Raw genomic sequence first — 24,705 nt, 5'->3', positions numbered from 1 at the left:
ACTGTATGTCTAATTTTGCCATGAGGGCCCCTTTTCCATGCTTATGACCATTTTTACAGTCCTGACAAAGGATTGATCTTGGACCGAACACTTCTCCTGTCCAGCGCCTCGCTAACTGATGCCCCTGCCGGATAATATAAGTGCTGGATCAGCCTAAAATTTTCTGCTGCCTTCTTAGGATCCAGGCCCAGATGCAAAAATTACTAAATTCTAACTGGGAGACTCCTGGAATGGGCCAGTCATTCTGTGCAACATCAGTTCCTTGACAATCTTATCACTGACTATTGCAGATTGCATGTTAATTGACTTAGAATTCCTGTGAACCCCCCCCCCACCCCCTTGGGGGGGATGCTTCTCATAACAGAAATCCTTAAACCTTCCATAAAAACAAAAACCTGCCTGCAACAAATGCCACAACTCAGCTTCTTCCCATTTTGGATACCTAGCCAGCCACTCTAGCATCCTGTTCACCTTTACTGGCCTCAAAATCTTATCGCTGCACCATTCCTTTCCACTGATGAACCACTGTGTTCTTAGCCAAATATGTATCCCATACTCCGAAACTTATGGGCCTTTGCCCTTGTGATTTCAATCAAAAAGCCTCATCATATCTCCACCCTACAGACCCCCCGTATTCTCTGTAAACTGAATGAATAAAGTTTATTCACTTTACCATACACATTGCAATGCCCACATGTAACAACCAGAGTAAACAAACATCCTGCTCAACCAATTATCTATAGTTTCGTACGCATCCGATTGTGTTGCTCCCTCTCTTTTTCCTTGAGTCCCACCTCGGTTAATGTAAATAGATCAACAAAATTACCCTTCTCAGTTTCCTTCATGGTGTGTTTTGGCAAATGTCCCATCACTGCGCTCAACTCACAACCGACAGCAGAAACTTTCTTTCTGCGACTCCAGTCTTCACCTGCACGAGTCTATTCCTTACTGCCTCCACCACGGGGCCCACTAGCTTCTTCTTCCTCCTATTATCCCTTACCATATGCTGCTGCTCCTTCAATGACTTATACATCTGCTCACACTCCGACTCAGATGAACTATCGTCACCTGAACTGTCGCGCACGCCCTCTCGATCCTTATAAACATCCCTTAATCTTAATATTTGCATTACCTACATCCTTATCAACAATTGTACGTTACAATTTTACACGTTATTATTAATCTCACCATTCCCTTGCCATGCGATGCATGTTCTTCTGGCCGTGCTGGAAATGGCTTCAGCCGTTGACGATGCACCGCTAACTGCGCTGGACGTGGCGTCAGCTCTCCAGTGTACCTTCACCTGTAATCCAATGAATGACCTTTTGGCTGCACTGGAAATGGCGTCAGCTGAAGATAGTGCACCGCCTGCTGCGCTGGACATGGCATCAGCTTTTTTGTGCACCCTTCCCTGTAATCTAATGAATGACCTTTTGGCCGCGCTGGAAATGGCGTCAGCCGTAGAAAATGCACCGCTGGCTGTGCTGGTCGTGGTGTCAGCTTTTGCCACACTCGCCCGGGAGTCCGGGAGACTCTCTCAAAATGCGGGAGTCTCCCGGACATTCCGGGAGAGTTGGCAAGTATGATTTAAGGTAGAGTATCTATAAAACTACATCAGCACAGGACAGACATGTGACCGGGAAGTGGAAGGAATAGATAAAGGAAAAGAACCCATAGCATGTATATATTTTGAGTGACTAAAAATCTTACGATTAAGAAATAAATTTACATAATAACATATATTCCTTATTGTAATTGTAACCACAGCCTGGATATAACCTTGTCCCCTCCTGGTAATCAGCCCGATCAACATACAATTTCACTTCCTGTCTCCTAACTAATCACCTCCAACAAAAGAATGTCTGAGAAAGGGGGAGGCTAATTGTTAGTGCCATCAGCATGTTGGTCTATGCCTGAAGTATATTAACAAAATTAAAACAGAAGAAAAAACCAAAAACAAATTATGGCCCTGAACTAAGCAATTGTGCCTCTGCTTTGTCTCACCTTAGATAGTATTATTTTGTTACACACATTAACTTGCAAGTCTCCTAACCCAGCCATCTCTGCTTAACAATTGCTATCTGAGTACAATACAATTCCTCTAACATTTATAATTTAGTTCATACTACATAGCTTACTTATTTTAATGAATTTACTTTGTAGTATTAAAAAGGCACACAATGCTAAATTAATCAAAATAAAATTAATGATTTTTGATTTTGTTTTTTTTAAAAGTTAATTGTTTAGAATTTCTTTATCTTTCATTTTAATTTATGAATTCATATTTACCAGCCCCAGGGCTGATGCCCTAGAGCCTCCAGTTCTTCCTCTGTTAATTTAAAAATCCTTGGAGGTCCAGAGGGTTGCTCAGAGTCCTTGCAAGACTGAAAAAACTGTGTATACTATGTCTCCTTCCCCCTCTCCTTTAACTACTCTCACCTTGTCCTGCCTTTTGTCTCGCCCCCTGCCCCCTGCCCCCTCCTTTCCCTGAGTGGCTACCTGCACTGCTCAGCTGTAACAAAATAGGACGGACTTCGTTGCCTGCACCCCCCTTTCTTCATGTCACTTGCATCGGGCCGCCTAGCGACCATCCTCCCTTATTCCTCTTCGGCGCTATTGCTGCGCCTGCGATTCCTTTTAGTCTTCTTTCATTAATAAATGCAATTAGGTTTAATCACATATGTAGTATATGTTAGTAACAGTGGTTGAAGTATATGATGGTATGCAATACTACCACTTCTCCTACTGCCTTCATTGTAGCTCCTCCCTCTAGCTCCTGGGAGGAAGTGTGGTTAGTGCTTGTCTGATGTCTGGTGCAAGCCCAGGGCCTGGCCACCCTGGGCGGGGAAACTCCCCAGGCAAGCCCCAGGCCTCTGGGCCTGTTCTGGGAGAAAACTCCCAGGCCCAAACAGCGGTGCTTTCAAAACCTCAAGTTATTTCTCAGCCAGGTAATGTGGGTAATGTTATCAGTACAAGTGCAGTGATTGTGGAAAAAGAAAAAGATGAAGGTAAGAAAGAGAATGTGACACAGAAAGTAAGTGTAATTACTAAACAAGACACAGGATTGGAATGTCAAACTAGCAGCAAACAAATGCAACAGCCTCAAACCAGGGGAATGAAGCAGCCTCAAGAAAAAGTACAACAAATACAGGATAAATACACAACAAAAACTGCAAAGAGCACAGGAGGGTAATCAAAGTGCAGCAAGCTCACCTGGTGTGCAAACAGCCCCCCTTCCCCAGAGACGGAGGGGAACATCTCTGGAAAGACAGACTATGCAAGAAAACCTGCAACAGCAAGTACTTGTAACCAGCCTGGTGCGTCCAGGTCGCACTAGATCCCAGTTAGGTGGAGGTGATCTTGGGAACAGTAATAAAGTGACAAAACTTGTGTCAGTGGACCCCCCTAAGCTGCAATCTGCAGAGAAGCCTTTGGTGCCAGTAAAGCTGCAGCTACAACAAACCCAGGATCCATGCTGCAATCTGGAGATTCTAACCATACAGGAGCAGTAGTGATAGCAATTACAACTTGCAAAAGTCAGCAAACTTGTATACCTCATACTTGCCAACATTTTCGTTTGGGCTTTTGGGAGATGTCTACGGGGAGGTGGGCGTGCAGGGGGCAGGGTGTCGAAAACCGCGTCATTCAGGGCCAAAGGCCACAAATGTGACAAAGCTTGTGTCAGTGGACCCCCCTAAGCTGCAATCAGCAGAGAAACCCTTGGTGCCAGTAATGCAAAGTGCAAGTAAAGCTGCAGCAACAACACACCCAGGATCCAGGCTGCAAGCTGGAGATTCTAACCATACAGGAGCAGCAGTGATAGCAGTTACAACTTGCAAAGCTCAGCAGACTTGTGTACCTGTCACTGAGAGACATGTGGAAGGAAAGAGCAGTGATATAGGAAAAATGGACATTACTAAAGGAAGACATTCTCCAAGGCCAGAAACATCAAAGGGGCTGAGTGGTTTTAAACTGTCTGGAGAAATTTCAAGGCAGACTCAGAGTCTTAAAGGGGCAGAGCGTGCACCTAGCAGATAAAATCGGTGCACTTGTAAAAAGAATGGAGGCTTTAAAGAAAACAAAGCTGACAATACAAAAGCAGATTGAATATGTTTATAAACTAAAAGCTAGAAATCCAAGCAAAGAAGCTTAATATGATGGCAAACTCAATTCATTAAGTAAAGACCTTGCAATTGTTGTAAGAGACATTGATTCTGTCTTAGAGCAGCTGGGACCTGTTGGACAAGTATATAAAAATCAGGAGCGTTTTGATGCAAATAAAGAGGTGACAAAGTACAGACAGAAAATGGAGCCAGAGTCCAGATCTTCATGTGAATCTGAGTCTGAAGACCTCCCAGATGATGCGCAACTGCTACAGAAAAGACCAGTGTTGCAGGAAGCCAGTTTTTCCTTTAAGGAAGGAGATTTGTACAAGAAAGGACAAACGGCAGTGGCAAAGCAGCAGAGAAAGTGCAGATCAAGTACTGATATCTCCGGTCCCGAGGGACATTGTTAAACAACAATTCAGTGGAGATGTCGGCACACCTCAGGAAAGTGGATCCCAGCAGAGAGATGCAACCAGTGGGACACAGGAAAGAGGAGAAATACCTGAGCATTATATACAAGAGACTCCTAGCATACATGATGGTGCTGAAAATATTGTGGACAATAATGGTGTTGCTACCGATGAGATAGAATATACAGATGGTAGTTTACAAGAGGTGGTAGTAAATAAGGGTGAGGAAGGAATACAATCACTATGGGATGTTGAACCCTCCACAAAAATAGAACAATCAGTGGAGCAATCAGGGGATCAGAATACTGAGATAGATGAGATGGAAGTCCCAGTAGAGAATACTACACTAGATTTCCCCCCTTTATCTGGAGTGGGACAGTCTCAGGTATCAGCAGATATACCCACAACAGTAAATGGTCAATCTGCACTGGATCATACACAGAATAGTACACAAGGAAATAATACAAATAGTGGATCTGGCCAGGTTCCTCCTAGGAATGCCTGGAGCCGCGGTGCATCATCATTTAGTTCTAATACGAATTATATAGGTCAGGCTTTTAGGAGGAGGAATGTTGTCAGATTCAGGAACAAAGGTACCAGAGAGGAGTTGCCAGACAGCAGCTATGTCATACGAGAGTTATTGTGTCACCAGATGGGGTTTGTACCAGCAAACATATTGGCAGCAATAAACCTACCAGATAGACAGGGGTATGATGTGAGTTTTAAACTTATGTCTGATCTGGATAGATTCTGGGAAATTTCAGCAAGTTTAGGGATGCAGAAGCTTGGAATAAGTTTAGTTTTATTCCAATCTCCAAGCCAGACACAGTCAATGTAATAATATTTTTTTGGAATGAAGCAGTGCATCCCCAGGACATTGTGATCTGGCTCAGGAGGCATTGTGATATAGTGTCAGATCTGACAAAGAATAAAGATACTGATGGTGTCTGAACTGGTGGTTGGAGGGTTTTGGTAAAATGTTTTAAATGTGGGAAGTCTGGTCATGTGGCCAATGTTTGCACAATCCTTAAGTGTAATTTGTGCGGTGAGGTTGGCCATGTAAGTGCTACCTGTGTGAATGTTAGATGCAATTTATGTGGAAGAATTGGCCACCCCCATAAGGATTGTCCAGATGCCTGCCATAACATTTGTAAGGATTCTCCAGATAAGGGTTTGGTGGTAGAAGAAGAGGCTATGGAAGAGGAGGCATTATTGTTAGGGTCAATACTAACACAGCAGGAAGTTCAGCGGGAGATGGCTGATACAGGGCAAGAGCATCACCAGCCAGAAAGTGGCCAACAGCCAACAGAAATGGTGGTTCAGGTTGAGCAACAGGCATTTGAACCATCTTCTTCTACAACAGTGTCTGTTTGTGAGGAGAGTAAGGGTATAGGAGGAGGAAAAATGATAAATCCTCTCGTAAGCCTGAAGGTGAATGGAGTCTTGTTCAAAAACCAGGGAAAAAGAAAAAGGTTCAGGGAAGAGCAGGTGTAGAAGTAACAGTTACTTCCAATAGATATGAGCTGTTATCTGAGTCGGATACTGATGCATATTGGTTTGCTGCATTAGAATTAATGCAGGAGATGCAAAAAGTGGCACGGGAATGTGATGTAGAGTCAGAAGATGACCCACCAACTAAAAGAAGGTCTGTTCCTGAGAAGGGGCAAGTAGAGTCCAATATGGAAACGGGAGATCGGCAAGGTGGCTCTGACTTTGACTAATTTTTTTTGCTGCTCTTTTGTCTCTTGCTATAATGGTAGATTTTTCTTTACGAGTGATCTCCAGTAATGTGAATAGCATTAAGGTCAGGCAAACTAGGCATGCAGTCTATGAGAATCTGAAATATTTGGATGCAGATGTGGTTTTTACAGGAGACATGCTTATCTACAATAGGGCAGTTAAGGGAAGCTCAGAGAGACTGGCAAATAGGACCATCTTTCTGGTCACTGGTTACCCCAACAGCTATGGACTCTTAAGTTAGAGTTTGTTTGTTTTTTGTTGTGTGTGTGTGTTTATTTTGTTTTTTGTTTTTAATATTGTTATCAATATTTTTAAGGAGGTATCCAATTAGTAAATAAGTGGACATTTGTTGTAATATAAGTTGATTATGGTTGTTCCATTGTATTCAGTTGGTTTTCATCAATAAAAATCGCCTTCATGGTAAAACTATAACATTCCATTCACCTACATTTTCCATACCACTACTTCTAAATTTCCACTTAGACCACTAGTTATTAATGTACATTGCTATTAGCAGGAATCACAAATAGTTGGAGAAATAGATCTATTGAGTCGGCCATTCTATTACTGGTTAAGGCCTGACTTCTGTTTACATAGGGGGTTCTTTGATCAAAACTCACTGAAAAGCACTGGGAGAATAAAGGAAGGTATCAGAGTCCTTACAAGAAATAGACTGTGCTCCTGCTTACAGGTAATGTTTAATGAGTTTGTGCCAGTTGAGTATTGAGTGCGACAGAGTGCTATGTACTATGTAAGTATGCTATGTATTGAGTCTAGCATTGGACTAGGGGGTCATTGAGGATACTTCTGTCCCTTCCCTCCCTGTGTGCGTCTGAACTTACTGTTCTCCAGTTAAATTCAAGGAACTCTCCAAGCAGTAGGTTATAGCAAAGAAAAAGGATATAAAGGATATAGGCATAACTCATGGGGAGATATAGAATATTCCCAACTGCAAACGTAACTGTATATACAATATGTATGGGTAATAAACAGATAAAAACTTATTTTAATAAATTGTTATAAATATTGTGACAGAAGCACTGAAATTGGAAAATGGCAGATATACATATGTCCCAGACTGTCTGTCTCATATGCTCTTAAACTCCAGTGAGATTGCTGGTGTTTGATAAAAGCTTCCCAAAGAGCATGTTCAGTTTTTTTGTGGAGAGAAGGGTGAACTCTATTTACAAGGCCCAGTCTGTCAGTGGGCTGTTTGGTAGTTGCACCTGTGAGGTGTATTTGAAAGGAATATCAGATCAATTTCACTCTCTCAGACCTGGGGAGGAGGTTGAATGCTTCCTAAATAGACTGTAACGATACTTACCTGTTCCTGGCTCCTGATTCCTGTGTCCTCCTGGTTTCTGCTCCTTGTGTGTATTGATTTCTGTGTACCGACCCGGCTAGCTGACTTCGCATCTGTTCTGCTGACCCGTGTACCGACCCGGTTTGATTGACTCCGAGATTGGCTCCCGACTCTGTCTGCATTGCCTACCTGTGTACCAACCCGGTCTGTCTGACTATTCTCATCCTGCTCCTATCCCGCTGTACTACATCTTGAGGCAAACCTGAGGACCGCAACCTGCGACTCCTGGCAGCAAAGCCTATCCCGCCTTGCGGCGGTTCTTGGTGAATACCGGGGAGATCGTTAGACTCCGCACCTCAGGTAAACCAGCGCTAATCAAGATTAGTAGTGTATCCAGTAATCCGTTACAGTTTGCTCTGACCATGGATCCAGCGGCTAAAGATCTACTTCGTGAGCATTTAGTGGGAAGAATGGACAAACAGGAGGCGAACCAAGAGCAACTTTTAAAATTCCTCCAGAGTTTATCCACTCGGCTGGACGTTGTTCAGAACACCTTAGTGGCCACCGGACCTCCTACACCAGTGATTGCGACTCCGGACCCCCCTTCTGCAGCAGCAGCTTCTACCTACCATTTGCAGATACCTAATCTGCCTAAATTTGATGGAGACCCTAAACTTTGCAGAGGATTCCTGAACCAATGCTCCATTCAATTTGAACTGTTGCCGGGGAATTTCCCTTCTGAGAAGGCTAAAGCAGCCTATGTGATATCTCTGATCTCTGGTCAAGCTTTGGCGTGGGCATCCCCGTTGTGGGAGCGGAATGATCTCCACCTTTTTGTCAACTTTTAGAAAGGTTTTTGACGAGCCAGGAAGGGTCTCCAATGCCGCTGCTGGGTTGTTGCGTCTCCGCCAAGGGAACCAGTCCGTGGGTCAGTATGCTGTACATTTCAGAACCATGGCCTCAGAACTCCGCTGGAATGATGAGGCTCTTGTGGCTACATTCTGGCAGGGTCTTTCAGATCGGATCAAAGACGAGCTGGTGTCTCAAGAACTCCCTGCATCTTTGGACGATCTCATCTTCCTCTGCATTAAGATTGACCTACGTGTCAAGGAGCGTAATTCTGAGAAGGAACAGTCTCAACGCAGTATGATCCGTTTAGCTCCTAACTACCAAACAACTGTTCTTCCGCCTGAGGAACCGATGCATTTGGGAAGGACCCGCCTATCAGCCGAAGAGAGAGAGAGGAGATTTCGTAATAAGTTATGTTTATATTGTGGAGAGAGCGGCCACCTTCTGAACTCTTGTTCCAAACGTCCGGGAAACGACAAGGCCTGACGTGTTCGGGAGCAGTATCGTTGGGCCTCCTTTCTCAGTCTCCCTCAATCCCTTATAATAATGATTGTCTCACCATCCCTATTTCCTTACAGTCAGGACATCATACTTTTTCTCAGTCAGCTCTCCTAGACTCCGGGGCTGCAGGGAACTTCATTTCTGCCGCCTTGGTAAGGCAATTCTCCATTCCCACGCAAGCATTGGAACAACCTATCTCCCTTTTAGCCATCGATGGGGGAAGAATTCCTGAAGGATCCATCCTTGTACGCACCACTCCTCTTCTTCAGTTTGGAGCACTCCACCAAGAGAGTATCTCTTTCTTTGTGATTCACAAATCTACCAATCCAGTCATCCTTGGACTACCGTGGCTTTGTCTCCATTCTCCTAATATTGACTGGCAATCTGGTCATATCTTATCTTGGGGACAACATTGTTTTTCTCATTGCCTTTCTAAGGTGGTTCCTCGAGGAGATTCCAAATGCCACAAGAGATTATACTTGGCCCTTCTTCCTGAGCCCTATCAAATCTTTGCCGATGTCTTTTCTGAACAAGAGGCTACAAAACTCCCTCCACATAGAATTTGGGATTGTAGCATCGACTTAATTCCTGGTAAACCAGTACCTCGAGGCCGAGTGTACCCTCTCTCCGTTCCCGATTCCAAGGCTATGGAGGACTATGTCCACGATAATCTGAGAAAAGGCTTCATCCGAAAATCTTCTTCCCCTGCTGGGGCAGGCTTCTTTTTTGTGAAAAAGAAAGACGGGGGCCTCCGCCCCTGTAACGACTACCGAGGTCTAAATGCCATCATCGTAAAGAATCGGTACCCCTTACCATTAATCTCAGAATTGTTTGAGCGGATTAAGGGGGCTACCATCTTCTCGAAATTGGACCTCAGAGGAGCCTAAAACCTGGTGCGTATTAAGGAGGGAGATGAGTGGAAGACTGCCTTCAACACCAGGGACGGTCACTTTGAATATTTAGTCATGCCCTTTGGGTTGTGCAATGCTCCCGCTGTGTTTCAAGGTTTTATGAATGAACTCTTTCAAGACCTGTTGTATCAGTTTGTGGTCATCTACCTAGATGATATCCTAATTTTCTCCCAAGATTTGGTATCGCATCGCAAACATGTCCTGGAAGTTCTGTCTCGGATCAGGGAAAACCATTTATACTGCAAACTAGAAAAATGTACCTTTGAACAAAGACAAGTTCCTTTCTTAGGTTACATCATTTCTGGCACAGGATTGCAAATGGATCCCACCAAGTTGAAGGCCATTCTAGATTGGCCTCAACCCTCCGGCCTGAAGGCTACACAACGGTTCCTAGGCTTTTCCAATTATTACCGCCAGTTTATTAAAGGATACGCTACTCTTGTGGCTCCTATCACCGCCCTGACCCGGAAGTCTGCGAATGCCAAAGTATGGTCTGTGGAAGCTACTCAGGCCTTTGCTACCTTAAAATCTCTCTTTTCCTCGGCTCCCATCCTCCAACAACCTGACTGTTCTCGTCCTTTCATTCTGGAGGTGGACGCATCCTCCGTAGGTACAGGAGCCGTTCTCTCTCAACGAGATTCTATGGGTAAACTACGTTCATGTGGTTTCTTTTCCCGTCGCCTCCTACCTGCTGAGAGGAACTACGGCATTGGTGACAAGGAGCTCCTGGCCATTAAATTGGCTCTTTTTGAATGGAGACATCTCCTAGAAGGTGCTCAGTTTCCCATTACTATAGACACCGATCGCAAGAACTTGCTATATTTGCGCACTGCTCGCTGTCTAAATCCTCGGCAGGCAAGATGGTCCTTATTCTTCTCCCGATTCGATTTCAACATCTCTTTCCGTTCTGGATCTAAGAATATTAAGGCGGATGCTCTATCCCGCTCATTTGATCCTGCTGACTCGGAACCATTGGAGGAGAATAAATTTATTCTGGACCCTAGCCGAATTTTGGCAGCAACACATCTCAAGAGAAGCTGTCCTCCAGACAAGACCTTCATTTCTGCTCCTCTCCGCATCAAACTGTTACGATGGGCTCATCATTCCCTCTTCTCGGGTCACGCCGGCATTCGCAAGACTTTGGCGTTGCTATCTCGCAGCTACTGGTGGCCTTCCTTACAAGAGGATGTAAGGAAGTTTGTGTCTTCTTGTTCCTTATGTGCCCAACACAAAACTCCTAGGAGGAGACCTTATGGCCATTTGATTCCACTGTCAGTTCCTGAATACCCGTGGTCTCAAATCTCCATGAATTTCATTACAGACCTACCTTCCTCCAAGTCTTGTACAGTAATCCTAGTGGTCACAGACCGTTTTTCCAAAACCACTCATTTCATTACACTGAAAGGTCTTCCTTCTTCCTCCTCTTTGGCCGATATTTTTATTAAGGAGATATTCTGTCTTCATGGTTGTCGTCATCACATTGTCTCTGACCGTGGTTCTCAGTTTATATCCAAGTTTTGGAGATCCTTTTGTCACAAGTCTGGTAACAAACTCGATTTTTCCTCCGCATATCATGCCCAGTCTAACGGCCTCACAGAGAGAACTAACCAGGAGCTGGAGAAATTCTTGAGAATATTCATCTCTGCCAATCAAGACAACTGGGTGGATCTCCTTCCATGGGCTGAGTTTGCCCATAATAACCATTTCCACGAGGCTATCTCCAACTCTCCTTTTGTTTGTTCTCTATGGCTGATTACCTTTTCCCAGATTTCTTCTACCGAGGTTCCAGCAGTGGACATATTATTTCGCAATTTTTCCCCCATCTGGGAACAAACCAAATTAAGCCTTAGAAAGGCCATCACTCGCTTTAAACAGGCCTACAATAAAAGAAGAGCTGGTCCTAATTTCTCCATCGGGGACAAAGTATGGCTGTCTACACAGAACATTCGTTTAAAGGTTCCCAGCAAAAAGTTTGCTCCCAGGTTCATTGGTCCTTATTCCATTTCCGAGATCATCAATCCAGTAGCCTTCAGACTAAAATGACCACGTTCTCTTCGTATTCCAGATGTTTTTCATGTTTCCTTGCTGAAATCAGTGTTTAATAACGAATTTTCCACTCCTTCCAGAGTTCCTCCTCCTGTTATTATTCACAATCAGGGTGAATATGAGGTGAAACAAATCCTAGATTAAAGGTTCCGTACAGTTCTTGGTAGACTGGAAAGGATATGGCCCTGAGGAACGCTTCTGGGTAAGAGCGGCTGACCTTCATGCCCCCCGTCTACTCAAACTTTTTCATAAGAAATTTCCCTGTAAACCTGTGTAGGTGTCCGGAGTCCACCTTTAAGGTAGGGGGTACTGTAACGATACTTACCTGTTCCTGGCTCCTGATTCCTGTGTCCTCCTGGGTTCTGCTCCTTGTGTGTATTGATTTCTGTGTACCGACCTGGCTAGCTGCCTTCGCATCTGTTCTGGTGACCCGTGTACCAACCCGGTTTGATTGACTCCGAGATAGTCTCCCGACTCTGTCTGCATTGCCTACCTGTGTACGAACCCGGTCTTTCCGACTATTCTCATCCTGCTCCTATCCCGCTGTACTACATCTTAAGGGCAAACCTGAGGACCGTGACCTGCGACTCCTGGCAGTAAAGCCCATCCCACCTTGCGGCGGTTCTTGGTGAATACCGGGGAGATCGTTAGACTCCGCACCTCGGGTAAGCCAGCGCTAATCAAGATTAGTAGTGAATCCAGTAATCCGTTACATAGACTTTGCAAGTAGCTCTATAGTTTGTATGTGTGTGGGATGCAAGGTCCTCCACAGGAGGGAGGGTGTTCCTCTGTATCTGAGAGGCAATGTGTTTATTTTTAAGTTTACTTTTCTTTTTTTCTGTTTAATAAAACTGGTTGAGGCTAGTTTTACCAAAAGTATTGCACTTGTGTGACCATTTACCACAGGAGATGGCACCTGCTCCCTTAACCTGGTTACAATATATATACAAAGGAGAATATCTGTTTCTCTAAAATGAAAAAGTATAAATATCTATCTTTTGATAGAGTAAGACAATAATTTATTTTAAGTGAGTGTTTTAAGACCCTTTAATCAGTGTAATGTATAGATTAACAATTGGTTTCTTAAGTTTAACATATGTTTTTATTATTTTGTTGAAATAATGAAATACAATAAAAAATGTGACATCAATAAAATGACCAATATGCAATAGATTAAATATGGTTATTTTAAGTAAATCATATATCATAGGCATACACGATTTGTGTAGCCGGCTCTTAATCCATCAATGTGGTGTGTGGGCAGCCTTTAATTTTTTTCAATGCTAGGGTCACTTGAGTGCTGGAATCAATAGTATCAGGTTCCGAACAGTAGGCTAGTGATGCACAAAAGACATTGGAGATCTTAGGTTGGAAGTCCGTGCCTGATTGCCCAGTATAAAATACAGTCACCAAAGCCTTGTATATAATACAGCTACCACTGGCCAGTATAGTAAATAATTTTCATTGTCTATTTCATTGAGCAGACACTATTTTCAGTGTATTGTACAATTAACATTGCCCAGAATATCATATCATCATGTCTCTATAAATTATATATTCACCATGACCCAGTATATTATATACATTGCCAGGTACTCATAACTCTACTCATAAGTAGAGATGCTCACTGACCACCGTGAAGTGATTTTGGCTTTGGTTTTAGATCTGGATTAGCTTCGTGTTTTGGTTTTGGTTTATGTTTTGGCAAAACCACCCTAGTGTGTACTGGTTTTGGATCTGTATTTTTTTTTTAAAAAATGCTAAAATATGCTAAAAATCACATAATGTTGCTCTTTTTTTGATCCTACATTATTATTAACCTCAATAACCCTAATTTCAAGTCATTAGCAGTCAATTTTGAAAACCTCACAGGTAACAATATTAGTTTCATACACTTTTAGACAAATACTGCAGCGATCTGGCTGGATGGAAAGCGACAGAGCAATGACTCAAAGACATGGCAGTTCCTACCACATATAAGACACATTGGTACACAGCAGTGGCAGAAAAGAAAAGTGCGGCAAGATGGAATTGACATTGGATCATTAAACCAGTTATGGTTCATTTGATCGCTCCACCTGTTTCTTGGATAATTGAGGTAATTCTACAGCTAATAAATGGCAACAAGCGCTGATCCCCCCCCCCCTTCCCCGGGATGCGTGCTTTTATCAGAAACACACCAATCCAGGGTGCCAGACAATACACTAAAAAGAGCCATTGTAATTACCTGCAAAAAGCCAGTTCATCAGTGAGTTTAGAATCGGCCCCAATTCCCACAAAATTATAATCTAGTTAGGTACCTTTGATGTAAGGTGCAGATTACAAACACTTGATGAAAAAGCAGCAAAGTGGAAGGTAATACATATACACGTCTAATTAGCCATCCACGATTTCATTACTTCTGCAAGCAACGTTGTTCTTTGTTAATAAAACAGTTGTCTTTATACTGATCAAACATTTTTTAAATAATTCTCCACTATTCTTTGAATGTTGATAGTTTATCAGGTGGAGTTACAGCACAGGTGTCACTAATTCTGGTCAATACTTTTACAGTAGACAAGACCAGATGTCAAAATGTTGTGCTGAGTCATCTGCATCATCAATGGGTGTCTAAGATTTTTGCTAAACACACAACAATATATAGCACATGTAGGTAACATTGGCACACAGCGGTAGCTGAAAGGAAAAATGGTGCAAGATGCAATTGTCCTTGGAATTGTCATTGGGCCCTCCCACCCACCCTTATGTTGGATCTTAATAAGGACATGCAGACTCTAACAAACCAAGCACTTCAGCCACAAAAGTGCTATTCCTTGTGGCTGAAGTGCTTGGTTTGTTTGGGCCCCCACAAAACAAGGTAACAATGGCTTTAAGCCACCTAAGATAACTATGGTGTTAATGAATTCTACTGTGGCAAGATGTTGTTGTCATCATCCTCATCCTCACCCTCATCACTGTGTAAATCATCCTCACACATTATTAATTCACCAGCGCTGGAATCCACCATTACAGAAGTCTCAGTATTTTGATGTAATTGATGGGAAAGGCCTTGCTCGTGGAACTTGAAGTTCATTTTTATAAACATCATTTTTTTCCACATTTTGAGGAAGTAGCCTCCTACGCCGATCACTGACAAGGTTCCCGACTGTACTAAAAACTCTTTCCGAGTACACACTGGAGGGTGGGCAGCTTAGGTAGTGCAAAGCCTAAGCTGTACATGGGTCTCCAAATTCCCTTTTTTCCTCCCAGTATGTAAAGGGACTATCTGATGTGCCTATTTCTATGCTGTCGTTAAAAAAATCCTCACCATCCTTTGGATGTTGATAGTAGGATCAGGTGGAGTTACGGCAGAGGTTTCACGTTTTTGGTCAATTCTTTTAGATCAGACCAGATGTAAAAATTTGGTGCAGAGTTATCTGCATCATCCCTGGGTCTCTTTGGAAAGCTAAGTTTTTTCCTAGCAGCAGTTGACTGAGAAACTGAAAGAGGAGACACCGTCCTGTCACGTAACACTTGAGCTGTCATCTTGCTCACCAGGGGCTCCTTGCATCTCTTCAGATCTGGGTTAGCTGGAAACAAAAAGAAGACATAGGTCTTAAACCGAGGATCAAGCACAGTCACCAAAATGTAGTGATCCCATTTCATGATTTTGATAACTCTTGGATCCTGGCAAAGCAAATAAAGTACTTGATCTACAAGTCCGACATACTTAGCAGAATTGCTTTGTTTCATCTCCTCCTTCAGTTTCTCATGCTGCTTTTCCAAAAGTCTAATTAAGGGAATAACTTGACTCAAGCTCGCAGTGTCTGAACTCACTTCACAGGTGACTACTTCAAAAGGTTTCTGCACCTTACACAACATGGAAAGTATTCTCCACTGCGCTTGACTAAAATACATCCCCCTCCTTTCCCAATGTCATGGCTTGTAGAGTAAGCATGGATGGCTTTTCCCTGTTCCTCCATACGCAGAAGCATATACAGGGTGGAATTCCACCTTGTCACCACCTTTTGCTCCAGTTGGTGGCAAGGCAAATTAAATTGCTCTTGCAGCTGCTGCAATCTCCTTCACGCTGTTGCCGAATCCTGGAAATGTCCAGATATTTTATGGGCCACAGACAGCATCTCCTGCATGTCCCTGTCATTTTTTAAAAAGCTCTGCACCACCAAGTTTATTGTGTGAGCAAAACAGGGAATGTGATGGAATTCACCCACCTGTAATGCTCTGACAATAATGGTAGCGTTATCAGAAATGACATATCCTGAGGAGAGTCCAAGCGGGATAAGCCATGTTGCAATGACTTCCCTTAGTTTTTCTAACAGATTGTCAGCTGTATGCCTCTTAGTGAATCCGGTGATACACAGAGTAGCCTGCCTCTGACAAATGTGATGTACTTGGGTACATGTTGCTGCTGTTTCTGCTGGTGAAGGTGAATCACTAACCCAGTGGGCTGTCACAGTCATATAATCTTTAGTTTGCCCAGTTCCGCTTGTCCACATATCTGTGGTTAAGTGTATAGTGGGTAGAATGGCATTTTGCAGCCCAATAACAACATTTTTACAAACCTTCTGGCAGAGGTGAGGAAAAGCATTTATACTGAAATGGTGTCGTGATGGAATTTGGCAATGGGAACACAAGACCTCAAGTAACTGTCTAAAACCAGCTGCATTAATAGTGGATATTGGATGCAGATCTAATATGAGTATAGTCGCCATGGCGTCTGTGATCCGCTTTGCGACTGGTTGACAACTTTCATACTTGCTTCCTCTTGCAAAGGATTGTTTAACAGTCAATTGTTGAAAAATAGTGGTAGTCTTCTTCTTGGTCTGCTTCTGGGATTAAGATTCACCCCCAGCAGCAGCAGTTGGACTAATGCTCAAGAATTCTTCTGAGGAATCCAGGATAGTGGAGGAGTCATCTAGTCTTAGCAACTTGGATGCAGGACTAACTCCAATCTCTACTGAGGATATTGATGAGGACGGTGTTGTGGGTGTACATTGCAGGCGTCAGGATGTAGCTGAGAGAAGGGTCCTAGCTGATAAATGACTGCTTGTTGTTATTTTTTTACCATAACTTTCTGATTTTCCCAACACCTTGCCACGAACTCGCGTCAAATGGCGTAACATGGATGACGTTCCTAGGTGGTTAAGGTCCCTCCCTCAACTGACTGTGGCTTTACATACACTACAAATGGCTAGACACTGTTGTCCGGATTTGGGTAGAAATAATTCCACACATAAGAAGTGGCTTTTTGTTCAGGCATGACAGTGGCCTTCTTATCACGTAGAAGAACTGCTTCTACTGGTGCAGGACTTACACAAACAACATCATCCTCATTAGTGCCCTCGTCGGCTACACAAATATCCCTCTCATCCTATTCCAATTCCAAAGTGGCATCCTCAATTGGTGTATCGCCGTCTACACTCGGGTTGTTCACGTAAAAGTATTTGGGCACCACTTTTGGAGTCCGAATTACTTGATCTTGCTTGGTCATGAGTGACCTTACAAGTGACCTTACAAACAATTTTAGCTCTCGCACTCACAGAGAAAGGCAAAGGCCTCATTATTTCTTTGCCACTGCGTGTGTAGAATGGCATGTTGGCAATTTTTTTTTCCGGCAGATAACTTTTCCTGGATTACAGCTCTTTATTTCTTCACCACGGTAAAAGGTGTATTATTTTATGTTTTTTTCCCCCGACTTAAAAAACGATGTACTTTTACATAGGCTTTACCAGATGACGTACAGGGATTACGATAATCAGGACTGGTGGTCTGCTTGCTGCTCCTGCTCTTCTGTATACTGCTGTGAATCCATTTGGATAACACCCTACACTTTTTGGTGCAAATTCAGAAAAACAAGCAAGGACTAGTATTTGTATTTCAGCACTGACAATTAGCAATGGAGCTCTTGTCTTTGGGTGTATATAACATTGTACACTTTTTGGTGCAAATTCAGAAGAAAAGCCTGCAAGCACTAGTGTATTTGTATTTCAGCAATGAAAATTAGCAATGGAGCTTTCTTTAACCTTGCTACCACTCTCCTCTTTCAATTCTCTAAGTTTGCCTGCCCAACTACTCTACACTCTATCCTACCCCTTCTGTATCCCTCTCTCAAATGGCGCTAGATCGCCGTGGAGGGCGGTATTTATAGATTCCAAAACTCGCGAGACCCGAGATCTGACGGTCACAATGATGTTTTGCCTCGTTTTGGAATCCGAAAAGTGCGAAAGTACTGAGCCAACTCGACTCGGTACTCGGATCCCCTAAGTTCAGGTGTGTTCGGTTTCCGGGGAACCGAGCCTGAGCATCTCTACTTGTAAGCAGCCTGTGAAATCATTGGCTTCAAAGCTGCTGGTGCTTTCCCATCTGTAAACTCTGATTGATTGCTGGAGATCACAGATTATTAACCACTTGTATTGTTATAGCCAATGATTACACAGTCTGCTTGTAGCTACAAGAGCATGCAAAAAGTTAGCAATATTGCAGCATTTTCACATTTCCTTGTTTTGTCTTATATATATTTTACTTTTACTTATTTCATGTGTGCCCCTTTTACTGTGTTGTTTATTCAGTCATTGCAGTGTAGCATCTACCTTAGGCAATTTATTTAAAGTAATAGGGATTATCTAAATATTCCATGCATTAATGTATTTTCATTCTGAGAATTGTGACAGTCTAAAAGTGATTGCTTATATCCAGGCTTTTTAGCTACATTAATTGTAGTCTCCCAAATTGAGTTTATTAAAACGCAGGAACCCATTGTAAATTCAAAGATGGGCTTCAACGCTTTGATCAAATTGCTAAACAAGAACCTCATTTGTTTAATGAATTACTTAGTTTAACAATATTGCAGCATTTCCTTGTTTCAGACTATGTGTATGTTTTTGGTTATTTTAGTTGTGGTCCTGCATCTTTAAATACAATTATAAACCAACATTGCCTAGTATATTAAACAAACATTATTTTAAAGTATATTATAAAGCTCCATTTCCTATTATAATCTATAGTAACCCGGTATATAAAATATATACTCATCATTGCCCAGTACTGATAACCCTGTCACAACCTCTGATCTTTGTAACTTGTTAAGATCCAGCAACATCTATAACTAGCAGACTATGAACTCATTGGATTTAAAGGTACAGGTGCTTATCTTCTGTGAACTATGATAGCTGGAGATCACAGGTTAGCCACTTGGTGTGTAATAGCCAATGAGTACACAGCCTAGTTTTGTCTACAACATCATGCTGACTTGATATATATATTACAGTTTGCGACATTAGCGACAGCAGCAGATCATTTGCACTTCTGCCTCACAGCGCTGTGGTCATGAGTTCAATTCCTGACCATGGCCTTATCTGTGTGGAGTTTGTATGTTCTCCCCACGTTTGCGTGGGTCTCCTCCCACATTCCAAAAACATACTAGTAGGTTATTTGGCTTTCAAAATTGACCCTAGTCTCTCTCTCTCTGTCTGTCTGTGTATGTTAGGGAATTTAGACTGTAAGCTCAATGGGGCACGAACTGATGTGAATGAGTTCTCTGTGCAGCGCTGCGGAATCACTGGCGCTATATAAATAAATGGTAATGATGATGATTTTATTTTTCTGTTGATTTTGCCTGGGCAAACTGTTCGGAAATACTGTGGCAATATCTCAAATTAGAAAAATGGTGCTTGAAGTGCCAGTGTAATCATCAGACATCACCAGCATATACTATTTTTTAGTTATAATGTACATACCTAATGTATCCTACTGAAGGTCTGTGCTGCAGGAACCAGCGGTATGATGTCTTATCTTTCCATCCCACATTTCTTGGATCCTTCCATAACAGTTTGACTTGATTAACTGAGTCCCCAGTGTGCCACAAAGAATTCCTGAGCTGTTCCCCGGGACCTGTTGTCGATTTGACAGCCTGTTGCAAAACAATTAATGACTCTTTACTTTTCATGTTCAAACATCTTAAAAACTGACCTCTGTGATGAGCTCTCTTCAATTCCTGGGCACAAGTGCAACTACACTGTAGGTAGGGTCATCATTGTCTATTATTCTCATATATTACAATATACTTTAGTAAATGGTTTTATGTACATATAAAGTACGGAATTAGGATAATTTATGAACAGATTTAGGATGACAGAAATATACCCTTAAAAATATTGAGTTTATGAACAGAACAAACACTTCTTGGAGAAAGAAAATTACAATTACGTTCCAAGTGCCTTTGTACTGATGCAGCACATTCATCCTAGACAAACATTGCAATCGGACCTTGTCAAATGATGCGCCAATCGTGCTTTACAAGACTAATGCATTTTCATTAAAATATAACGGACTGGATAAAACTAGTATGCTAAAATTGTGCTCGCCCACCATTGCTTAGGGGCTCTCGCAAATATGTATTCTCCATCTGTACATTATTTGTACATAGCGATAAGCATCTATATTTATTATGAAAACATACAACAAAGACAATAATACTAAAATCCCTAACAGATGTAAAATAACAGTTTAAGACCTTCCTATAAAGATGCGTTTCCGATTATTTTTCATTTTCAATAGTCAGGATTTCCAAAATGCCCTTGGAGTCTTCGTTCAGGAAAAACAGATTTTGTATTTCTTTCTTATTTTACCTTTAGCTGAATGCCAGGTTCAGCCACTGCTCGGAAGGGGTTTGCCTGCCAATATGTTTGTTCCATCTGTTTCCACATCACAGAGTAGAAGCTAGAGCTGTCCTGATAGCCAAATATAAATCCAGCGTAATCATCATCTGTTTCTGTGTTAACATGGAATGTCCCTTCAAAGTCCACTCCATTAAATGCTGTGTAACCTAAACACGGTAAATACAAGCATTAACTTATTACTAAAACATAAACTATGGAAACAAATTAATGTTTGGCCAATTCTATTGTGTGACTGTGAGACAGTTTTCAGATCGTTTTTGGATTCAATGTTCAGATGTCTGCAAATCCTGTGATAAACCTAATGTAAAGCAGATTTGGAGGGTTTAGCAGTACATTATCCCCTGAACATGAATAGTATAGCATCCCTCCCAACTATTCCGAATTGAGGGGATGGTCCCACTGATCAGGGCAGGAGAGTTGGGAGATGTGCCCAGCTAAAGAGTGCGGCTAATGCGCAGAGCATTCAATGGGTGTCTTTAGGGGAGGGGAATGGAGCTTTGGGCAGTACAGTGCTTCCAATGAGCTGGGCATACCTCTGGGGAAGTGGCATATCTTAATGTGATATGGCCATGCCCCTTTTTAGAGTGGCCCCACCCCATTTTCATGTGCACACTCTTTGTCTTGAGTTAGGAGGTATGACCTAGTCATTGCCAGACTGGAGTATGCAGGGTTCAGCAGTAAATAAAGATATAAGGTTGCACTATAGAGTTCCAAATAATATAGTTAATGTAGCACACACATATTTTTTTCCAATTTTAGTTACTTGTGTCACACATGCTGTTGGGGCCCACTCAGTTATGTGGCTCACTGGTGGATACTGGGGTAACTTTAACTAAACTGCAGGTTTGAAAAAGTGGAGCTGTTGCCTATAGCAACCAATCAGATTCTGTCATTTTGTACAATGTACTAGATAAATGATAACTAAAATCGGATTGGTTGCTACAGGCAACATCTCCACTTTCTCAAACCCGCAGTTTAGTAAATATATCCCTAAGACTTAGTATAATGCAACAGGCAACAATACTTTATGTCCAGGCAATTATCCAGGGTCTGACATTTATTAACTATTTTTTTACTGCAGCTTTTCAAATTTGTAACTGTTTTGAAAAAAAAACATTGTAAAATGCTGCTTTGTTGCTTGTCTAGAAGATGGTGGTACATACTGTATATTTATATAAGTGTTTGCCTATTTTTTGTTCTTAGGAGTTTCACTAGTAAATTTAAGGAAAGATCATTTTTGAGGTGACAATTTGAGAGTGTAGCAGATTATCTGTATTGTGGAATGCATGGACAAAAAATTATTGTTGTAAGATTCCAGTTAGTGTTTCTCTAATTTAAGAGAAAATTAGGGCCTCATAATAGTCCTCTAAAGTGGACCAGTAACCTACACACAATGGAGGCATACAATTTACAGGCTAAACTAACATTCACGAAAACTTAGAATATCAGTTCACTAGGAACCAGTGCATCATAAATATTAGTCAGGCGGTGCCTTAGTGATGTCACAGATGGTCTCAAATGAATATGCTACATAAGTAATATTTTTTGGCCAGACGATGTTGCATTTTTCACATAAATTCATAGAAACATGACCATATCAATTAAAAATTTTATTGGCAGATTGGCAGTGGCAGGATGCCATGTCAGCAAAATTAAAAAAGTAATTAAATGTAACAAAGCAATCTAATGTGTAAATATCTGAAGATTAGGCCTGATTCATTAAGGTACTTAAATTAAGAAGTTTCTTATTTAAGTCTCCTGGACAAAACCATGTTACAATGCAAGGGGTGAAAATTAGTTTTCTGTTTTGCACATAAGTTAAATACTGACTGTTTTTTCATGTAGCACAAAAATACTTGATAGCTTATTTGTACACTGAAATTTGAAGTTGATGTTTGTGTGCTACATGAAAAAACAGTCAGTATTTAACGTATGTGTAAAACAGAAAACTAATTTTCACTCCTTGCATTGTAACATGGTTTTGTCCAGGAGACTTAAATAAGAAACTTCTTAATTTAAGTACCTTAATGAATCAGGCCCAATGTGTGTAATACTTATTAACTGCAAAAAGCAGCAGTGCAGTTTTTTGCAAAAGGGCACCTATTCCAGGCCTCTGATTGTGTTAAGAAAGGACATATTAGTAAATGCAAGAATGTTGCTTCAAAGTACTTCCTACCATCCCTTTTCCACCACACTCTTAATTAGGTTTCTCCTTAGCTCTACTAAATACAGATTTTTGCAGCTTAATTATATTATGTGATTAAAAAATCATTGGGGCCATCAGGCGTACCATTTGTGCATTTTAAAGTTTTCATGACAACACTTAATTTCACTGCATATGAGCCAGCCCCCCATTTATTATTGACTGGCGCACATGCGCAATGCGAATGATGGCCATACTCTCACTTGAAGATCATCATAATATCTTGGCCACAAAGAATTGAATTAGGTGCATTACTGTGGATAGCACACATTCTCAATGAAACACCCCAACAGAAGCAATATTTTGCTATCACTGAGATCTTTAAATAGGTAGTGACCAGCCCTTACAGCGCTCCACAAACCACTGCTGCAGATAAAATGAACTCTAGACTATACACTAATGTCGAAATAAATGGAATAAAACAGATACAGATCACTCTTTCTGAGCTGTGGTTGCACAATAACTAATACAAATAAAATGTGACTGTCGACATGTCAGGATATGTGTCAGCATATTCAATGTAAATGATGAATGTAGATTATCTGTACCCAGGGCCGGTGCTAGGGTTTGCGGCGCCCTAGGCAAAATTTCGCCGCCGCCGTGCCCCCCGTGCCCGCACCCCCGCCCCCCGAACACACTAAATAAAAAAAGAATTAGATTTTTGCTTACCTTTTCTTCCTCTAGCTGCTCCTCGCGATGCATGCTGAGAGGGGAGGGGAGGGGGACGTCGGGAACAACTTTATTCACACTGTCTGTCAGTGTCAGACAGTGTGATACTTAAGAGGTGCCGCCGGACAGACTATCACATGATCACTGACGTCAGTCAGTGATCATGTGTGAGATGCGCCGCAGACATTGAAAAACAGCGGCGGCGCCCCGCCGCCGCTGCACTACGTTCCCGAGCCGCTGAACTGCAGACTAGATAAGAAAATCTAGTCAGCGGCGCCCTGCAGGTCCCGGCGCCCTAGGCAACTGCCTAAGGTTGCCTAATGGGAGCGCTGGGCCTGTCTGTACCCACCCCTAATAAAGAGCCTTGTGGTAGATTTATTAATCCATCTATTAAGAAAGTGGATGAGTTACCCAAAGCAACCAATCAGATTCTAGCTGTCATTTTCTAGAATGTACTAGATACTGAATCTGATAGCTAGAATCTGATTGCAATACCTCCACTTTTCCTTTTGAGAAGTAAATGTGTATTTCACTCTGCAAATCACAGAGTAGCATGTCCTGAATATACACCACTATAATGTGCTATCTAGATTGTAGCACAACATTTGATGTAGTTACACACAGAGGACTTCTAAAGACACTACATAAGTTAGGACTTAATATTTGGATATTTCAGTGGGTATTCTGAGAAGAGGCTGTTAACAGGTTGCATCTCATAGGTCTCATTACTAGTTTCCATTATTTTTCATTAGTTTTTAAATATTATACATAACTCAATATACTGTAGGCCGCATTTATGTTGCAACAAGTAGAAAACAAACATATACTCTCACAATTTTCATAAATTTTAATGTTGAATTCCTCAAACGTGACTCTAGACTTTATTATGTCAAAAAAAAATGGCATCATACATGAATTTTTGCCACATCTGTAGCAGCCTAGTGGTTTAAGTGGTAACTAAATATGTTTTTGTAAGATACTTACCCGTCCTCATTCTAGCTCCCGTGCTGCTGCCGAGCGAGATACCTGACTTCCGGATATTGTCTCTCAGCAGTGAGATCATGTGACAAAGGCTTCTCTTCTGACTCTGACTACTCTACTCCCCTTGTACTGCGCAGGCAGATTGTGTACCAGACCCAGATATACTGACCACGTTTGGATTCCTTCTCTGAGGGGCATCTTCTGTTGTGCTTGTTTCCCGGCTACTGGATTCATCCTAATGCAGCCTCTCTATCTCTCACCTCTCACCTCAGGGCCATCTCTAGGGACTGCTACATGGAGCTTCCCAC

The 24,705-nt window shown here is 42.1% G+C and overlaps 1 protein-coding gene across 1 annotated transcript in view; it reads right to left on the bottom strand.

The window, feature by feature from the left end:
* LOC142149890 (cartilage oligomeric matrix protein-like) overlaps positions 1–24,705 on the bottom strand; it is a 176,159-nt gene that overhangs the window by 12,481 nt on the left and 138,973 nt on the right. The window contains exons 16-17 of the mRNA XM_075205191.1: positions 20,494–20,690; positions 19,603–19,775 (exon numbers count right to left, since the gene is read on the bottom strand). Of these exons, the coding sequence (XP_075061292.1) occupies positions 19,603–19,775; positions 20,494–20,690 (370 nt within the window). The remainder of the gene's footprint in view (positions 1–19,602; positions 19,776–20,493; positions 20,691–24,705) is intronic.

The sequence above is a fragment of the Mixophyes fleayi genome, chromosome 1 (genome assembly GCF_038048845.1).
Source record: "Mixophyes fleayi isolate aMixFle1 chromosome 1, aMixFle1.hap1, whole genome shotgun sequence".
Taxonomy (NCBI): domain Eukaryota; kingdom Metazoa; phylum Chordata; class Amphibia; order Anura; family Limnodynastidae; genus Mixophyes; species Mixophyes fleayi.
The sequence above is the reverse complement of the archived record's forward strand: the minus strand, read 5'-3'. Positions and strand labels throughout refer to the sequence as shown.